General features: G+C 31.2%; 1 protein-coding gene across 1 annotated transcript; it reads right to left on the minus strand.

Annotated features, from left to right (window-relative positions):
- Positions 1-688: 688 nt before the first annotated feature.
- Positions 689-5,100, minus strand: LOC139868687 (uncharacterized). Its single transcript, XM_071857021.1, has 11 exons — positions 4,969-5,100; positions 4,070-4,450; positions 3,776-3,956; positions 3,128-3,255; positions 2,793-2,905; positions 2,513-2,636; positions 1,733-1,888; positions 1,482-1,634; positions 1,308-1,387; positions 913-962; positions 689-819 (listed from the first exon to the last, which is right to left on the minus strand). Exons 1-11 carry the CDS (start codon positions 5,098-5,100, stop codon positions 689-691), a joined length of 1,629 nt encoding a protein of 542 aa, XP_071713122.1.
- Between the last annotated feature and the right edge of the window lie 10,363 nt (positions 5,101-15,463).

The following is a 15,463-nucleotide window of genomic DNA, read 5'->3' on the forward strand; positions in this document are numbered from 1 at the left end:
TTTGCAACAAACTTGGGTTAATTAATATTTAAAAGGATAAGATTTAGGGAGGGTGTTGAAATGTCAATCTTACCCTTGTAAGTTCCTTGGTTTCTAATGTTAGTCTAAACTTATGTGCAGTGGCCAAAGTTGAATAATAAAAAGATTGGTGTTGCTGATGGAAACAAGTTGGAGGACCAGAAGTGCCAACCCTACATTCTTATGGCTATATATATGCTGAACCTTTTTTGGTGATGCATCATCATTTGTTCATCTGATTAGGGTTTGAGTCTCTTTTGTACTTTGGCCGATTGTTCCAAAGCTCATTCATCATCTTGTTCATCTTGTTCATCTTGATCATTTGTGTTCATTCGTGTTTCCTGTTCTTTAATCTTGTAGTTCATTATTAAGTTCTGTAATAGTGAAGTGTGTATGTAATTTTTGGTTCTGGGTTCGTGATTGAAGATTGACTGTATTGCTGATACTTTTGGTTGAATCGATTAAGTCTGGTATTTGTGTTGCTAATTTCTTCACTATCTTTAAGATTTTCATTACTACTTGAGATGAACCAAGCAAACCTGCATTTTTACCTCATTAGCCATCACTAAACACATCATTATTAACCTATCCATATTTTGGGCTTACACTTGTAATCTTATTTATTGATCATATTAATTTAATCAATTCATAAGAAAACAACATTATCACTTCATGCTTGTTTATAATCCTCATAGTATTCATCTATCCATTTCTGCATAATCTCAACTTCTTGTTTCCTCTGCATAATCAGCCAATCTGGATCCTCATTCGTTGCGGCTCGAAGATCAAGATGATGAGCTCCTGAAATATTTCACCACCATCAATCAATTATACAAATGAACAATTCCCACCAATTATTACTTCAATTTCAAGTTACCAGATAACAAATCTTACCTTTCTCAGTTACAAGTGCCACAATGCTAGCAGATATATTCTTCAACACGCTGAAGAACAAAACCATGTAATTAAGTTATTACCAAGCCCGCGCGCTACAAGATTTTACAGCTATAACTGAATAATGTCTTATGCAAATGTTTAGGCATTTAATCAAGTTAAATTATCCAAAACATATTCTTTTATTTATTCGAGTTAAAGGTTTAAGTAATTTCACATCATTTAGAGTGTTCATTCAACACGATTATTAATCATTATTGTTATTTATAATAAGGTTCAATCAGAATCTTTTGAATTATCAAAATTCTGAACCATTCAATAGTTAGTCATTTTATTTTATCAATCATTATGTTTTATCGAACGCATCATATACTGATTAATCGAGTTACACTAACCTGCCCCTACTCCATGGATCTTGCATTCCACTAGAAAATATGATATTACTACCAAATCTTTTTAGCACCTTTTCGATACCCTGTTACATATATTTTATCAAGTGTTAAGACTTTTTTTTAGTAAATACTATAAACAAAATGCCAGTTTGGACAAATATACATGAAAATACTTACAATGCCACCATATTCAGTTGTCATTTGATAAGGTCTTGGTGTAACCCCATATCGGCGTTTACAGGCTTCAGCGTGTAGAGTGTAGTTGTATGAATATTTTTTGAGCATGCTTTCTTTTGAAGAACTCAACGGAATAATCATTTCCGTACATGTCTGAATAGAAATATAGAACACAACTTTTATTTCACTACTAGAAAATAATCTATTGTGATGTTATGTTTAATCATGAGAGTAAATTCGATATCAAGTACCTGCCAATCCCAACCACGGATACCCTCAATATAACTCTCATCTTCTAAGTCAAAACATGTTTGTGTCCCTGAATAATTGTAGTACAAACTTGCGGCTGCGAATGCCCGATTAAGTTTGGACGCCCCTTTGGGATATTCATCAATGATCTTGCACATCTTTATTTCAACAACATGAAGTAAATGTTTGATATAGTTGTCATATACATTAAAGGAAGAGGCATATAATTATACAACTTCTAAGGGGCCCTAATAATTACACAACTTTTAAGGGGCTCCGAATTTTTGGGCCCGTGAGACTGCACACTCTACACATATTGTTTCATAGGTCTTTCGATTTCGATATGGGAGACGATTCTCACACATTAATTTTTAATTCATACACACTTTTATATTATAAACTCACAATTATACCCCTAGATTAATCTAAAGAGTTGAACTTATATTATTTTTTTAAGTATAAGTAAGGGTATAATAATAAATAGGTGTGTATGGATCAAAAATATGATGTGTAAGGATGAACTCCCGATCAATGTTGGTGGTGTAAAGTGTTTCCTTTATCAAGATCAACCTCGTATAAAGATTTTACTTTTTCCTTCTTAAAAAGCAGCAAGTTATACTCTTCATTTTTTTTTTCTTTTTTTTTCTTTTTTTTTCCTGATGTTCTTGTATTAGCTTAACCAATAAGTCGAACAAGTCTACATCCCGGTCCTACAATTGATTTCACATCAATGTTGATTACCTTTTTATTATGATTTAAAAAAGTCAATGATGCTTTAGTACCTCTTGTACAGGGTAGGCTGGAAGTGGTTTCAATAAGTTGGCTTTTGTTGGATAATTAGCCATGGCTGTGTAAATGAAGGCTGCATTTAGCCAACTTCCTACATAATAGGTCGACCCCACGATCCTGAAATCAAACGCAAATTTGAAATAACATACCCTTTCGACTCGATACTTAGAGTCTTTTTCAAGAACAAGAGTCATATCCAAATCACAGCCTTTTTATTAGCTATCATGTACAAACATAAATGAAAGCAATAATTTAAGTAAAGAGAGAATTTACTTGCAAGACTTGAATGTATCGGTGAGCTCAAGTAGGCTATGTGTGTTGTTTGAGTATGAATCGAGTTCATCCCAACAGCCCCTTATCACATTGTAGCAATTTAAGCTTACATCCTACATGCATAATCAATCAATTAATCAAACTCATGTATCAATCACGAGTATCGAAACATTTCATGTATATATGTAATTAGTTAAGCTTTTAAATTCAAAAACTCATTATAATAACCATTCAAGATAGCCTAGTATTTCGGTTCTCATATGCTCGAAAAGGGTCAGGATAACTGATTAAAACGCATACATTTGCAAGGTAAAAATTAAATAAATTTCAAAGACCTTGTAATCTTTGGAAACGGCAGCGTCAAAGGAGTCGGGAGGGGTGATGAACTGCAAGATTGGGGCTGAAGATGCCAAAGCTCCAATGGCTATATGTGGATACTTTAGTCTAAACCAGGCTGCCAACGCTAAAAAAAAGAAAAATACTCCGTAACATGTTTCATTATAAAGTATAGTAAAGTAGTATGAGTAAAAACAAGGAGTTGGCGTAGTGGCCCACCCTACTCCCACATATTTCCGCCCCTTCATATGGGAGGTCGGGGGGTTTGACTCCCACTCGCTTCAAAATTTCCTTTGTTACCCGCCCATTGCATGGGCCTCGGAGGTTGCGGACGTCTTGCGTTCGGGACTCACCCGATGCCCATATGAATTTATCGTGGGGGTTTCCTCCTGAGGAGTAGTAGGATTGTAATGATTCATACTATGAGTAAGTCTAACCGTTTCAAGAGCGCTTAGCGGTTGAGTATATAGAGTCCTATATACTCAAAATGTTTATAGTTTCTAATTTTACTGTAAAAATATCTTGTTGGGGAAAAGATCAAAAACGGTTAAAAGATAATCTGGTTAAGCCACATAAAAATATACTTATTTTCCCCGTATCGACATGATTTAGACTTAAAATCATCATAGAATTAGAAATAAACTTACATCCTCCATGAGAACCACCAAAAACTACAACAGGAGAGGCTTCTGAAGATAGATTTTGCTTCAAACTTGTTATAAGAAATGCAAAATCAGCTAATGCTTGCCCTGTGTTCATGTACCCTAAGTATTTCACTGAATTGTATGATTTGTTCCCAAATGGCATTGATTCCCCATAAAACCTATGCTGAAAAACAATATCAAAAAATCCCATTATTAGCAAACATCAAAACACTAAATACATACATACACGCATTAAACCAATAAACATATATTCAATTTAATATATGATAATATTACTTCAATAAAGACAATGAGAGCATGAAATTTGGGTGCAATGTCAAGCAAGAAGCCAGTATTTTGTGCAAACGAATCAATGTGTCCTTCATTCCCTGTGTAAACAAAGATGGGTGCACCTTTATGCCAATATTTCTTGTTCATAAGATACTTTTGATAGAAGACCTTTGAGCCTTGTGGGTGGTGATTGAAATGGTCTATGACTTGAGGAAAGTAATGAGCTTTGTAGCCTGGTGGTATTGTTTTTGGTTTATGTTTTTGCATTAACAATGCAACACTTGGTGTTGCAAAGTATGAATTCATCATTGATTCCACATTTCTTAACATAAACACCATAAAAAATAACAAAAATGGACCCATTCTTTGTTTCCTACTATACTCAATCTATATGTTCACAATATTATACCTTATATGATACTATATGATCACACAACCACACATGCAAATAAATAAAAAATAAATAAATAAATAAACTTACACTTGTAAATATATACACATGTACATATAGCCAAAAAATTTCACTTTTGTCTTGATATACGCCTTTTTTGATGAGTTGAATGACTTTATTGACCATTATTATTGGCATAGGGGAGTTAAAGTAATATAGTATATCACACTTTCAAAATAAATTACACAAAAGTACGAATAATTAAGTAGGCTTTTTCATGTGATCAAAATATGTCGTGTACGATTTGACAAAATGTGATGGATGGAAAATGTGAGTGAGTGAAATTTATTACTTTTTGGTTGTTACACTTTGCTTATCCACTATCCCTACTTGACACATAGTTTTTACGATATGTTAGTCTTTCAACGGGTACACGGTTTTAGGATTCTTTACCAAGTATATAATCATTTTTTTTAAAAGGCAAGTTGTTAGCATCACCGAGGAAGGTATTAACCACTTTCGCGATTATTTGCCACGCACGCATTTCGGAAGGAAACCTGAATCGCATTGCAGTAACCAGATCCTTAAACCTTCCCGAGGGATAGGCGGACAGAGTTTGAATCCTGACTGGAGAAACCGCCCTCATGGTCAATCTGGAGCTCTATATTTCAGGCAGATTAATTAAGATGGCCAGCTGATCGAGACTCGAACTCATGAGTTATACACTTCCCCTTGTAAGGTTAAAATGGAATCTCCACATGCACAATAGACATCATCGGACCAAACACTCGTACACTTGTGTTCTATTGCACAATTGCGCAACATGAACTGTACGCTTGTGTTTGTAACAACCCGTCCTAATTCATCTGGACGAATACATTACATTTGGTTACATCGCTAGGTACTTGACCTCTATATGATACATTTTACAAACATTGCATTCGTTTTTAAATGACAAACTTTCATTTCATCGACAGTTGACGACATGCATACCATTTCATAATACATCCAACTTTAATTGACTTAATAATAATCTTGATGAACTCAACGACTCGAATGCAATGTCTTTTGAAATATGTCATGAATGACTCCAAGTATTATCTCTAAAATGAGCAAATGCACAGCGGAAGATTTCTTTCATACCTGAGAATAAACATGCTTTCAAGTGTCAACCAAAAGGTTGGTGAGTTCATTAGTTTATCATAAACAATCATTTCCATTAATTTAATCGACCACAAGATTTTCATTTCATTTCCCATAAATATCATGCATCTGCATAAAAATCATTCATATGGATTGAACACCTGGTAACTGACATTAACAAGATGCATATAAGAATATCCCCTATCATTCCGGGACATCCATCGGACATGATAAAATAACATCGAAATACTAAAGCATCCGCTACAACGGATGGGGTTTGTTGGGCCCAATAGATCTATCTTTAGTATTCGCCTCAATTAGTAGACTGGTTTACTAATTCTTAGGTTACCAAGCAAAAAGGGGCATATTCGGCTTCGATCATTCAACCATAGAATGTAGTTTCGATTACTTGTGTCTATTTCGTAAAGCATTTATAAAACAGCGCATGTATTCTCAGTCCCAAAAATATATATTGCAAAAGCATTTAAAAAGGGAGCAAATGAAACTCACTATACTGTATTTTGTAGTAAAAATACATATAACGATATTGAACAAGTGTAGGATTGGCCTCGGATTCACGAACCTATATCATTCATTTATATATTAAAACATATATTTGTAATCGAATAAATATATATATGTATATTATTATTAGTAGTGATGTAATTTATATATATAATTAGTTATGTATTGAGATTAATATTTATATATAATTTTCATTAATATGTATAATGTATTATAATGCTTATTCGATATATATAATTTCGTTAATGTTATAACAATACAATTTGTATTATATTAGTTAAACATAATATTATGTAATATTAATATACTTATGTAGTAAACAAATATAAATATCTTTTGTTTGCAAAAATTAATAATTGTAATAATACTAGGTTAAGGATAATAATAATAATAATGATAATAATAATAATAGTTGTTTTAATAAAAATGATAATAACGATTATATAAAATGATAGTTTTTTTTATAAAAACACTATTTTTAATAATAATAATAGTATCTTTGATAGAGTTTTTAATAGTCATATTAATAATAATGTTAATATCAATGTTGAATAAGGATTCTATTGATAATGATACTTAAAAAATTTAGCAATAGTAATAATGATTACACTAGTTTTTATAAAATTATAGATTTGAAATAATGATATTTTTAGTAATAATGATAATAACAATAATACTATTACTGATAATAATAATAACTTTAATAATTTTACTACTAATGATGATAGTGATAATGATAATACTAATAATAATAATAATAATAATATTGTTAAGAATGATATTTATGTTAATAATAATAATAATACTAATAGTGACAATGATAATAATATTAGTGATAATATCAATTATATTATTAATCTTAGTATATATAATAATAATTACCAATAATAACAATTATGATACTTATAATAATAATTATATTATAATACTAATAATAACAATAACAATAATAATAATAATAATAAAATGAGTAATAAGCAAGCTACCTCAATGAAGTAGCCCTTAAAAAAAATGCCCAAGCCCGGGTTTGAACCCGTGACGTCCCGCTAACCAGATAACTCCTTAACCATATTTATTATTATCGTTATTTCACATATCATTAGCGAATCATAATCATCACCATTGTCACCTTCATCATCAAAACATCATCAACTTCTTAATCCTTAATCATCTTCATTTATTAACTTCATTATAAATATCACAACATCATCATCCAATAATCGTTTCATCATCATCATTCGTACACCACCATATCATAGTTATCATCATAGATTATTATCATGTAGTAATCACCATTGTCGTTTTTAACAAAAATCGATTATCACCTATCTACTTTGGACCTCGGATCAAATAGCAAACTGTTCCACTAGTCTATATGAACTAAATGATTCGGTCCCTTTATAGTTTCATAAGCCCAACATTAGTTAAGTCCAAGAAACAATTACTAAGACCAATTTGTGGTTTAAATGCTACGGCCCAAGTCCCATTAATTAATAAAGGTTTCGGTAATCAAATTGCACTTAAAAAAAACTATAGTGGCCGACAATCATGAATGTAAAAGAGTTTATTTCCTCCTTTTCTTCTATTGTTTTTGCGGAAGTAACGTGACATCAATATTATATTAACTCCTCATCGTCTTCATCATTTTTACGGGCTCCACAGAAACATATATTAATAGTAGCGACGATATAGCTGTGGTTTGTGTGATGGTCTGATATCGTACATCAACAGTAGCGAAATAAACAAAGAAGATAAATGGGTCGATGGGTGGTGATGGTTATGGTGATGTTCGGATTTCGTTTATCAAAGGTAGTGGTGATCTAAGGTTGGTTTAAGCATGGTGGTTTACAAGGTCATTGATTGGAGCCATGAACAAATATAAATATATAAAGAGGTGATGTTGGAGTTGTGGTTCTTACCACTGAGGTTGTACGTGTTGTGGGTTGTCGATGGTGGCGGTTGTTTGAGTAGTTTAAGTTGGCGAGTGAGTGGTGATTCTCCGTCACAACTAAGAGAGCGAGGGACGAGAGAGATAAATAGAGAGGTGGCAGATGATTTCGTGACTTGGCTTCGAACAGAATTAGTAAAACAGAAAACGATTAAATGGTGATTGTGGTGGTTGATAATGGTTTCACAAAAAAATAGATAAAGAGAGTGTAGAGAGAGAGAGAGATCGGTTATGGTGGTTTGTTGATGAAGAAGATCATGAAGAATAAGAGAACTACGGTGGATAGACATATTGTTACGGTGGTTGACTAGAAGATGAGCTCCATGAACGATGCTAGTTTTTGTGTGTTTAATTAGTTATGGAAGTAAAAGGAGAATAAAAGAATGCAGCTCTTTGGTGATGATCTTAGTCAAGTTTACATATATTTATTAAAATGATGGGTAGTAGTAGAAGACAGATAGTAGTGGTAAATCACAAGTCTTCAAATTCAAAAACAATAATAAAGAGTAATACATGTAGGACAAAGGAATAAATCAAAAGAATGTTAAATAAATCAAAAGAAAAAGAACGTACACTCACATGAAAAACAGTAATCTCAAATTAAATATCATAAGCAATTTAGCAGCCGTGTATTATTGGTTTACTATTTCTCTCACGGACTAGATTTCGTACACCGTTTGTTAATCAGAGACGAGTAAAAGTCTTCGGAAAAATCCCATATTTTTAAATTAACTATATTTATTTATTTTGGTCATTATGGTATAAAATTCTGTCATTAATTTAATAAATAAATATTACATCAACTGTCCCTCTCATTTATGGGTAAAATATAAAAAGTTTTGAAATTAAATAATTAGATCCTAAATATACTTTTAATATGCATATAACTTATATAACTTATTTTCGGATCACCTTTTATTTTAGAATTATATACGTTCGTTTTTAACTTGATTAATAACCATCAAGATGATAAACGAGTGCTACGAAAGTTTATTAAATAAATTCTAAATTATATATATATTCAATGTACTTTTCATATATAGATAGATTTATAGTAATATCATGTATTATTTTATTTACACAGATAAACTAACTCATATAAGTTTCTATTTCAAATTAATATATATATATTTATTTACAGATAGTGGTTCGTGAATTGTTAGAAATTGTCGAAGGTCAAATGGTTTCGGGTAAACAGTTCACAAATTTTTGAAACTCAACATTACTGACTTTGTTTGTCGTGTCGAAATCATATTAAGAATAAGTTTAAATTTGGTCGGAAATTTCCGGGTCGTCACAGTACCTACCCGTTAAAGAAATTTTGTCCCGAAAATTAATTGGGATGGTCATGGTTAACAATAAAAATGTTTTCATGACGAATATGAGTTGATAAATAGAGTTTTATCATTATTGTCCAATATAGATAAAACGATTCGATCATGTGAAGCGTACGAGTGAATCTATCACAAAAGTGTGAAATGAGAAAATATAGATTCGCCTTAGCTTTTGATGTAGTCACATTTGAATTCCGGAATTCAAGGAATTTAAAAGAAAATCTTAGAAATCTATAAGATCTGATTCTTCGGGATTTATGGAAATTAAGATTTCTATAATTAAATGCGATCATCTGTCTCGATTACTTCATATGGTATTTCCACTATAAATTTACCTTTTCCGTTCTATTAATTTCATCATCCCTATACTTTCTTCCTCTATTCATACTTACAAAATATTGTGGAAATGCTCCATCCAGTTCTGATTCTTGATATTTTCCTAACTATCGCATCTGTCATTCTTCTTTTCCATTTACCGCCGGAAAAATCTGTTTACTTCTATTATTACCTTGGGTGATACTATTCTTAATTCTACCGTGTCTTTATATTGCGATAAACATTGATATCCATGGTTTGTAATTTATGTGTTGTTATTGGGCTTTATATTCTCCCTTATATTTCGGAGTCTCTGCTTCCGTCTTCTATAATCATTGCCATTCACAGTTAATGCTCTCTCTTATTTGCTGCGATTTATACCCCTTTCTATTTTGGAGCTTCATGCTTTTGTTTTCTCTTCCCGACTTTAAATCAAGCGAGTAATGGTCCAGAATTCGTAAGTACATAGTTTCGAATGAACATGGCTAATGTTCTAAGAAAGAACTGGTAATAGCATGATCTGACTTGTTAAATTACCAGAGAATTCAGTAAAGATAGAACTTTCAAGAAATTATGTTCTTGGTATTTTTGGAGATTAGATAGAATGTAAGAGTCGTGTAACATGGCACATGATGACATTATGATCTGTGAATCATCACGTTCCATTAAAAACTCAGCATGACTTACTGTAATATAATCACGTTGATCAAGTGTCATTATATTATACTAACTCATGCATCAATTCCCAACACTACTTCAAAAATATTCATAATTTAAACTCGAAGGTTTCAGAATTTAGAAACTAAAATAGTTTCTTTTATGATGTAACACAGATAACGCGAAGAGATAAATAACATCGGGCAAGAATATTTATGAAGATATCTTCAGAAACATCGAAGATATTTATGATGATATTTTGGAATTTCTAAGATCGAAGGTTGATGAAGAAAGATTTTTCCACAAGATTTAACATGACTTCGGAGCAAGATATTTGCTTAAGATTTCATTGGATCCAGAATTACCTGGATTCTTTGAATATAGAGTTTGGTCCTTGTATTTGTCCTCGGTCTCCTTCAGGGCTAGCTTAATCCGTTTTTTCAGTATTAAATTTTCTATCGAGCGTTCCTAACCTTCCATTCTTTATTATCAAACTTTTGGCCGTTTAGACCATCTACAATTTTACTGTTTCCTCTGCATTTAATGCTTCCATATCTGAAACATTGGTTATCAATCCGAGGTGGTTTCAACAGAATTGTGTTTTTAGATGATTAAACGCTGATGGCAATATGGTGGAATATAAAAGGTTCCCCGGTAACAATAAAAGAGCACGCATATATATCAAGGTTATAATAAGGTTGTTTCGAACGAAAAGTCGAAGTTGACTTGCTGGAGCTGTGACAAAATTTGCTACCTTGAGAAGGGATTGTAAAGTTATTTTGGGTAATAATAATGCCAAAGAAGCTAGCACAGATACGTGTTAAACGTTTACTCAAGTTCCGAATGTTTTCAGGTGCATAACTATATGCATAAATCTTTCCTTCCGTAGATGAAGTGCGGTTGGTTCATCCTCTCGATTGAGGTGTTTTCAAGAATCATGAAAGGTGTGAACGCAGATTGAAATCGTCAAGATAAAAATGAGGTTTAGGATGAGATCAAGTGGCAATCTTGAAGAAATGTTTAGTTTCATATGTTAAAAATCAATATTTTAATTCGTTTTAATTTTCCAATGTTAATAGTCCACAGTTATTAATTATAATATTCGAATTAATTAATACGTATCGTGACCCATTGTATACATGTCTCAGACTCGATCACAACTCAAAGTATATATTATTTAAGAATCAACCTCAACCCTGTATAGCGAACTCGATTATTACAGCATATAGAGTGTCTATGGTTATTCCAAATAATATATATAGATGACGTCGATATGATATGTCAAAACATTGTATACGTGTCCCGATAAAGTGCGTAAAATAAATAACAGAAATTAAATGACGATAAATAAAATTGCGAGAATTAAAATTGCGATAAATAAATTGCGATGAATAAATGTACAATAAAGAATTAACAGTTAGCTAGGAACAGTTAGCTATGAACAGTTAGCTAGGATTTTGTTAGCGTGAATTCTTAATAAAATTTCTCATAGTTAATTTGTTTGTTTCTAACAAATTTTATTTTGTCCAATGTTTTCTTCATTATGCCACTTGTCGGATGCTGATAAGTCAAAATTCAAATATGAAATTGAATGAAAATGGTTATTCTGTGGTGAACGGATACGTATATCGGTGGATGTAAGTAGGATAGTAAATATATGTTGAATCAGATTCGAAGAATGTACAGTGTAACTTATTAATGTGAAATCTAAATATTCCTCGGGTATTACCTACCCGTTAAAATATTTTCACCATTAACAGTTTGTACAAAAGAATTTTTCAATTACAATCTTTATGAAAATATACTTACATATATATTTTCTTCAGATGTAATCATGGATTTAATGAGTTAATATGATATTAAACTCATCTGATTTATGATTAGAACTAGAATATATAATCTCTAAAATGTTAGATATTACATACTCGCCGTAGAATATTTCTCCAATGAAGTTATGAATTAGTACTTCATCGTTTGTTGTTGTTGGTATTCCTTGGTATCTACAGGGCGTATAACGTTGATGCTCGTGGGACAGATTGTGATGTCGAGGTGTGGGGTGTGGATGTTGTTGATGGTGGTAATGGTACTGTTGGTGTTGTTGATGGTGGTACTGATTATGCTGCTGGTGCTGTTGTTGGTGTTTGTAACCTTTGCACCATATTCTCCAAAGCCACAACCCGAGCGCGAAGCTTGTTGACTTCTTCTATTACACTGGAGTGATTGTCGGTTCGGACGAGTGGATAAATAAAATCTAGAATTTGATATAGTATATAATCGTGACGAGATACTCTGGAAATGAGAGAGAAAATGGTGTTTCGGACAGGTTCGCCGGTAAGTGCTTCAGGTTCTTCTCCAAGAGGACAATGTAGTGAATGGAAGGGATCACCTTCTTCTTGTCTCCAATGATTGAGGAGGCTACGAATTCATCCCCAATTCATCCAGAATAGATGATGGCTAATTGGTTGATCCATTCCGGTCACACTGCTTTCGGAGCTTGAGTAGGAATCTATTTCGGAATCCGAGGGACTTGAACTGATGACGAATTCTATTTCGTACGGATTGATAAAGGATTTTTTTTTTGATACGAAATGATTTTCCGGCTATCGGGTGGTATTCTAATTACATAGAATATCTATATGTATAGATCAAAAGATTTCGTAGATTACGGAGGAATTTACGGAATATGTTAGGCAAAGTTTACAGTAATAGATACGATAAGATATGATTTAGCAGATACGCTAAGATATGAATTTTGTCTATACACTATTCATGCAATCAATGCTGCAAGATGTGTCTAAACTAACAATGATAAGCAGGTAATTTCCTAAGGATGATAAGCAGATGATTTTCGACTAGAAATGATAAGCAAAACTTTTGACACGCAGACACGGTCGAAGTCCATACTCATTAATGCATCCTAACAACTACTAGTTAGACACACTAATGTAAGACCTGGTTCACTAAGACCACCGCTCTGATACCACCTGTAACAACCCGTCCTAATCCATCTGGACGAATACATTACATTTGGTTACATCGCTAAGTACTTGACCTCTATATGATACATTTTACAAACATTGCATTCGTTTTTAAAAGACAAACTTTCATTTCATCGACAGTTGACGGCATGCATACCATTTCATAGTATATCCAACTTTAATTGACTTAATAATAATCTTGATGAACTCAACGACTCGAATGCAACGTCTTTTGAAATATGTCATGAATGACTCCAAGTATTATCTCTAAAATGAGCAAATGCACAGCGGAAGATTTCTTTCATACCTAAGAATAAACATGCTTTCAAGTGTCAACCAAAAAGTTGGTGAGTTCATTAGTTTATCATAAACAATTATTTTCATTAATTTAATAGACCACAAGATTTTCATTTCATTTCCCATAAATATCATGCATCTGCATAAAAATCATTCATATGGATTGAACACCTGGTAACTGACATTAACATGATGCATATAAGAATATCCCCTATCATTTCGGGATATCCAGCGGACATGATAAAACAACATCGAAGTACTAAAGCATCCGCTACAACGGATGAGGTTTGTTGGGCCCAATAGATCTATCTTTAGGATTCGCGTCAATTAGTAGACTGATTTACTAATTCTTAGGTTACCAAGCAAAAAGGGGCATATTCGGCTTCGATCATTCAACCATATAATGTAGTTTCGATTACTTGTGTCTATTTCGTAAAGCATTTATAAAACAGCGCATGTATTCTCAGTCCCAAAAATATATATTGCAAAAGCATTTAAAAAGGGAGCAAATGAAACTCACTATACTGTATTTTGTAGTAAAAATCCATATGACGATATTGAACAAGTGTAGGATTGGCCTCGGATTCACGAACCTATATCATTCATTTATATATTAAAACATATATTTGTAATCGAATATATATATATATATATATATATATATATATATATATATATATATATATATATATATATATATATATATATATATATATGTATGTATGTATATTACTATTAGTAGTGATGTAATTTATATATATAATTAGTTATGTATTGAGATTAATATTTATATATAATTTTCATTAATATGTATAATGTATTATAATGCTTATTCGATATATATAATTTCGTTAATGTTATAACAATACAATTTGTATTATATTAGTTAAACATAATATTATGTAATATTAATATACTTATGTAGTAAACAAATATAAATATCTTTTGTTTGCAAAAATTAATAATTGTAATAATACTAGGTTAAGGATAATAATAATAATGATAATAATAATAATAGTTATTTTAATAAAAATGATAATAACGATTATATAAAATGATAGTTTTTTTTATAAAAACACTATTTTTAATAATAATAATAGTATCTTTGATAGAGTTTTTAATAGTCATATTAATAATAATGCTAATATCAATGTTGAATAAGGATTCTATTGATAATGATACTTAAATTTTTTAGCAATAGTAATAATGATTACACTAGTTTTTATAAAATTATAGATTTGAAATAATGATATTTTTAGTAATAATGATAATAACAATAATACTATTACTGATAATAATAATAACTTTAATAATTTTACTACTAATGATGATAGTGATAATGATAATACTAATAATAATAATAATAATAATATTGTTAAGAATGATATTTATGTTAATAATAATAATAATACTAATAGTGACAATGATAATAATATTAGTGATAATATCAATTATATTATTAATCTTAGTATATATAATAATAATTACCAATAATAACAATTATGATACTTATAATAATAATTATATTATAATACTAATAATAACAATAACAATAATAATAATAATAAAATGAGTAATAAGCAAGCTACCTCAATGAAGTAGCCCTTAAAAAAATGCCCAAGTCCGGGTTTGAACCCGTGACGTCCCGCTAACCCGATAACTCCTTAACCATATTTATTATTATCGTTATTTCACATATCATTAGCGAATCATAATCATCACCATTGTCACCTTCATCATCAAAACATCATCAACTTCTTAATCCTTAATCATCTTCATTTATTAACTTCGTTAAAAATATCACAACATCAT

Source organism: Rutidosis leptorrhynchoides, chromosome 9 (assembly GCF_046630445.1).
Source record: "Rutidosis leptorrhynchoides isolate AG116_Rl617_1_P2 chromosome 9, CSIRO_AGI_Rlap_v1, whole genome shotgun sequence".
NCBI lineage: Eukaryota > Viridiplantae > Streptophyta > Magnoliopsida > Asterales > Asteraceae > Rutidosis > Rutidosis leptorrhynchoides.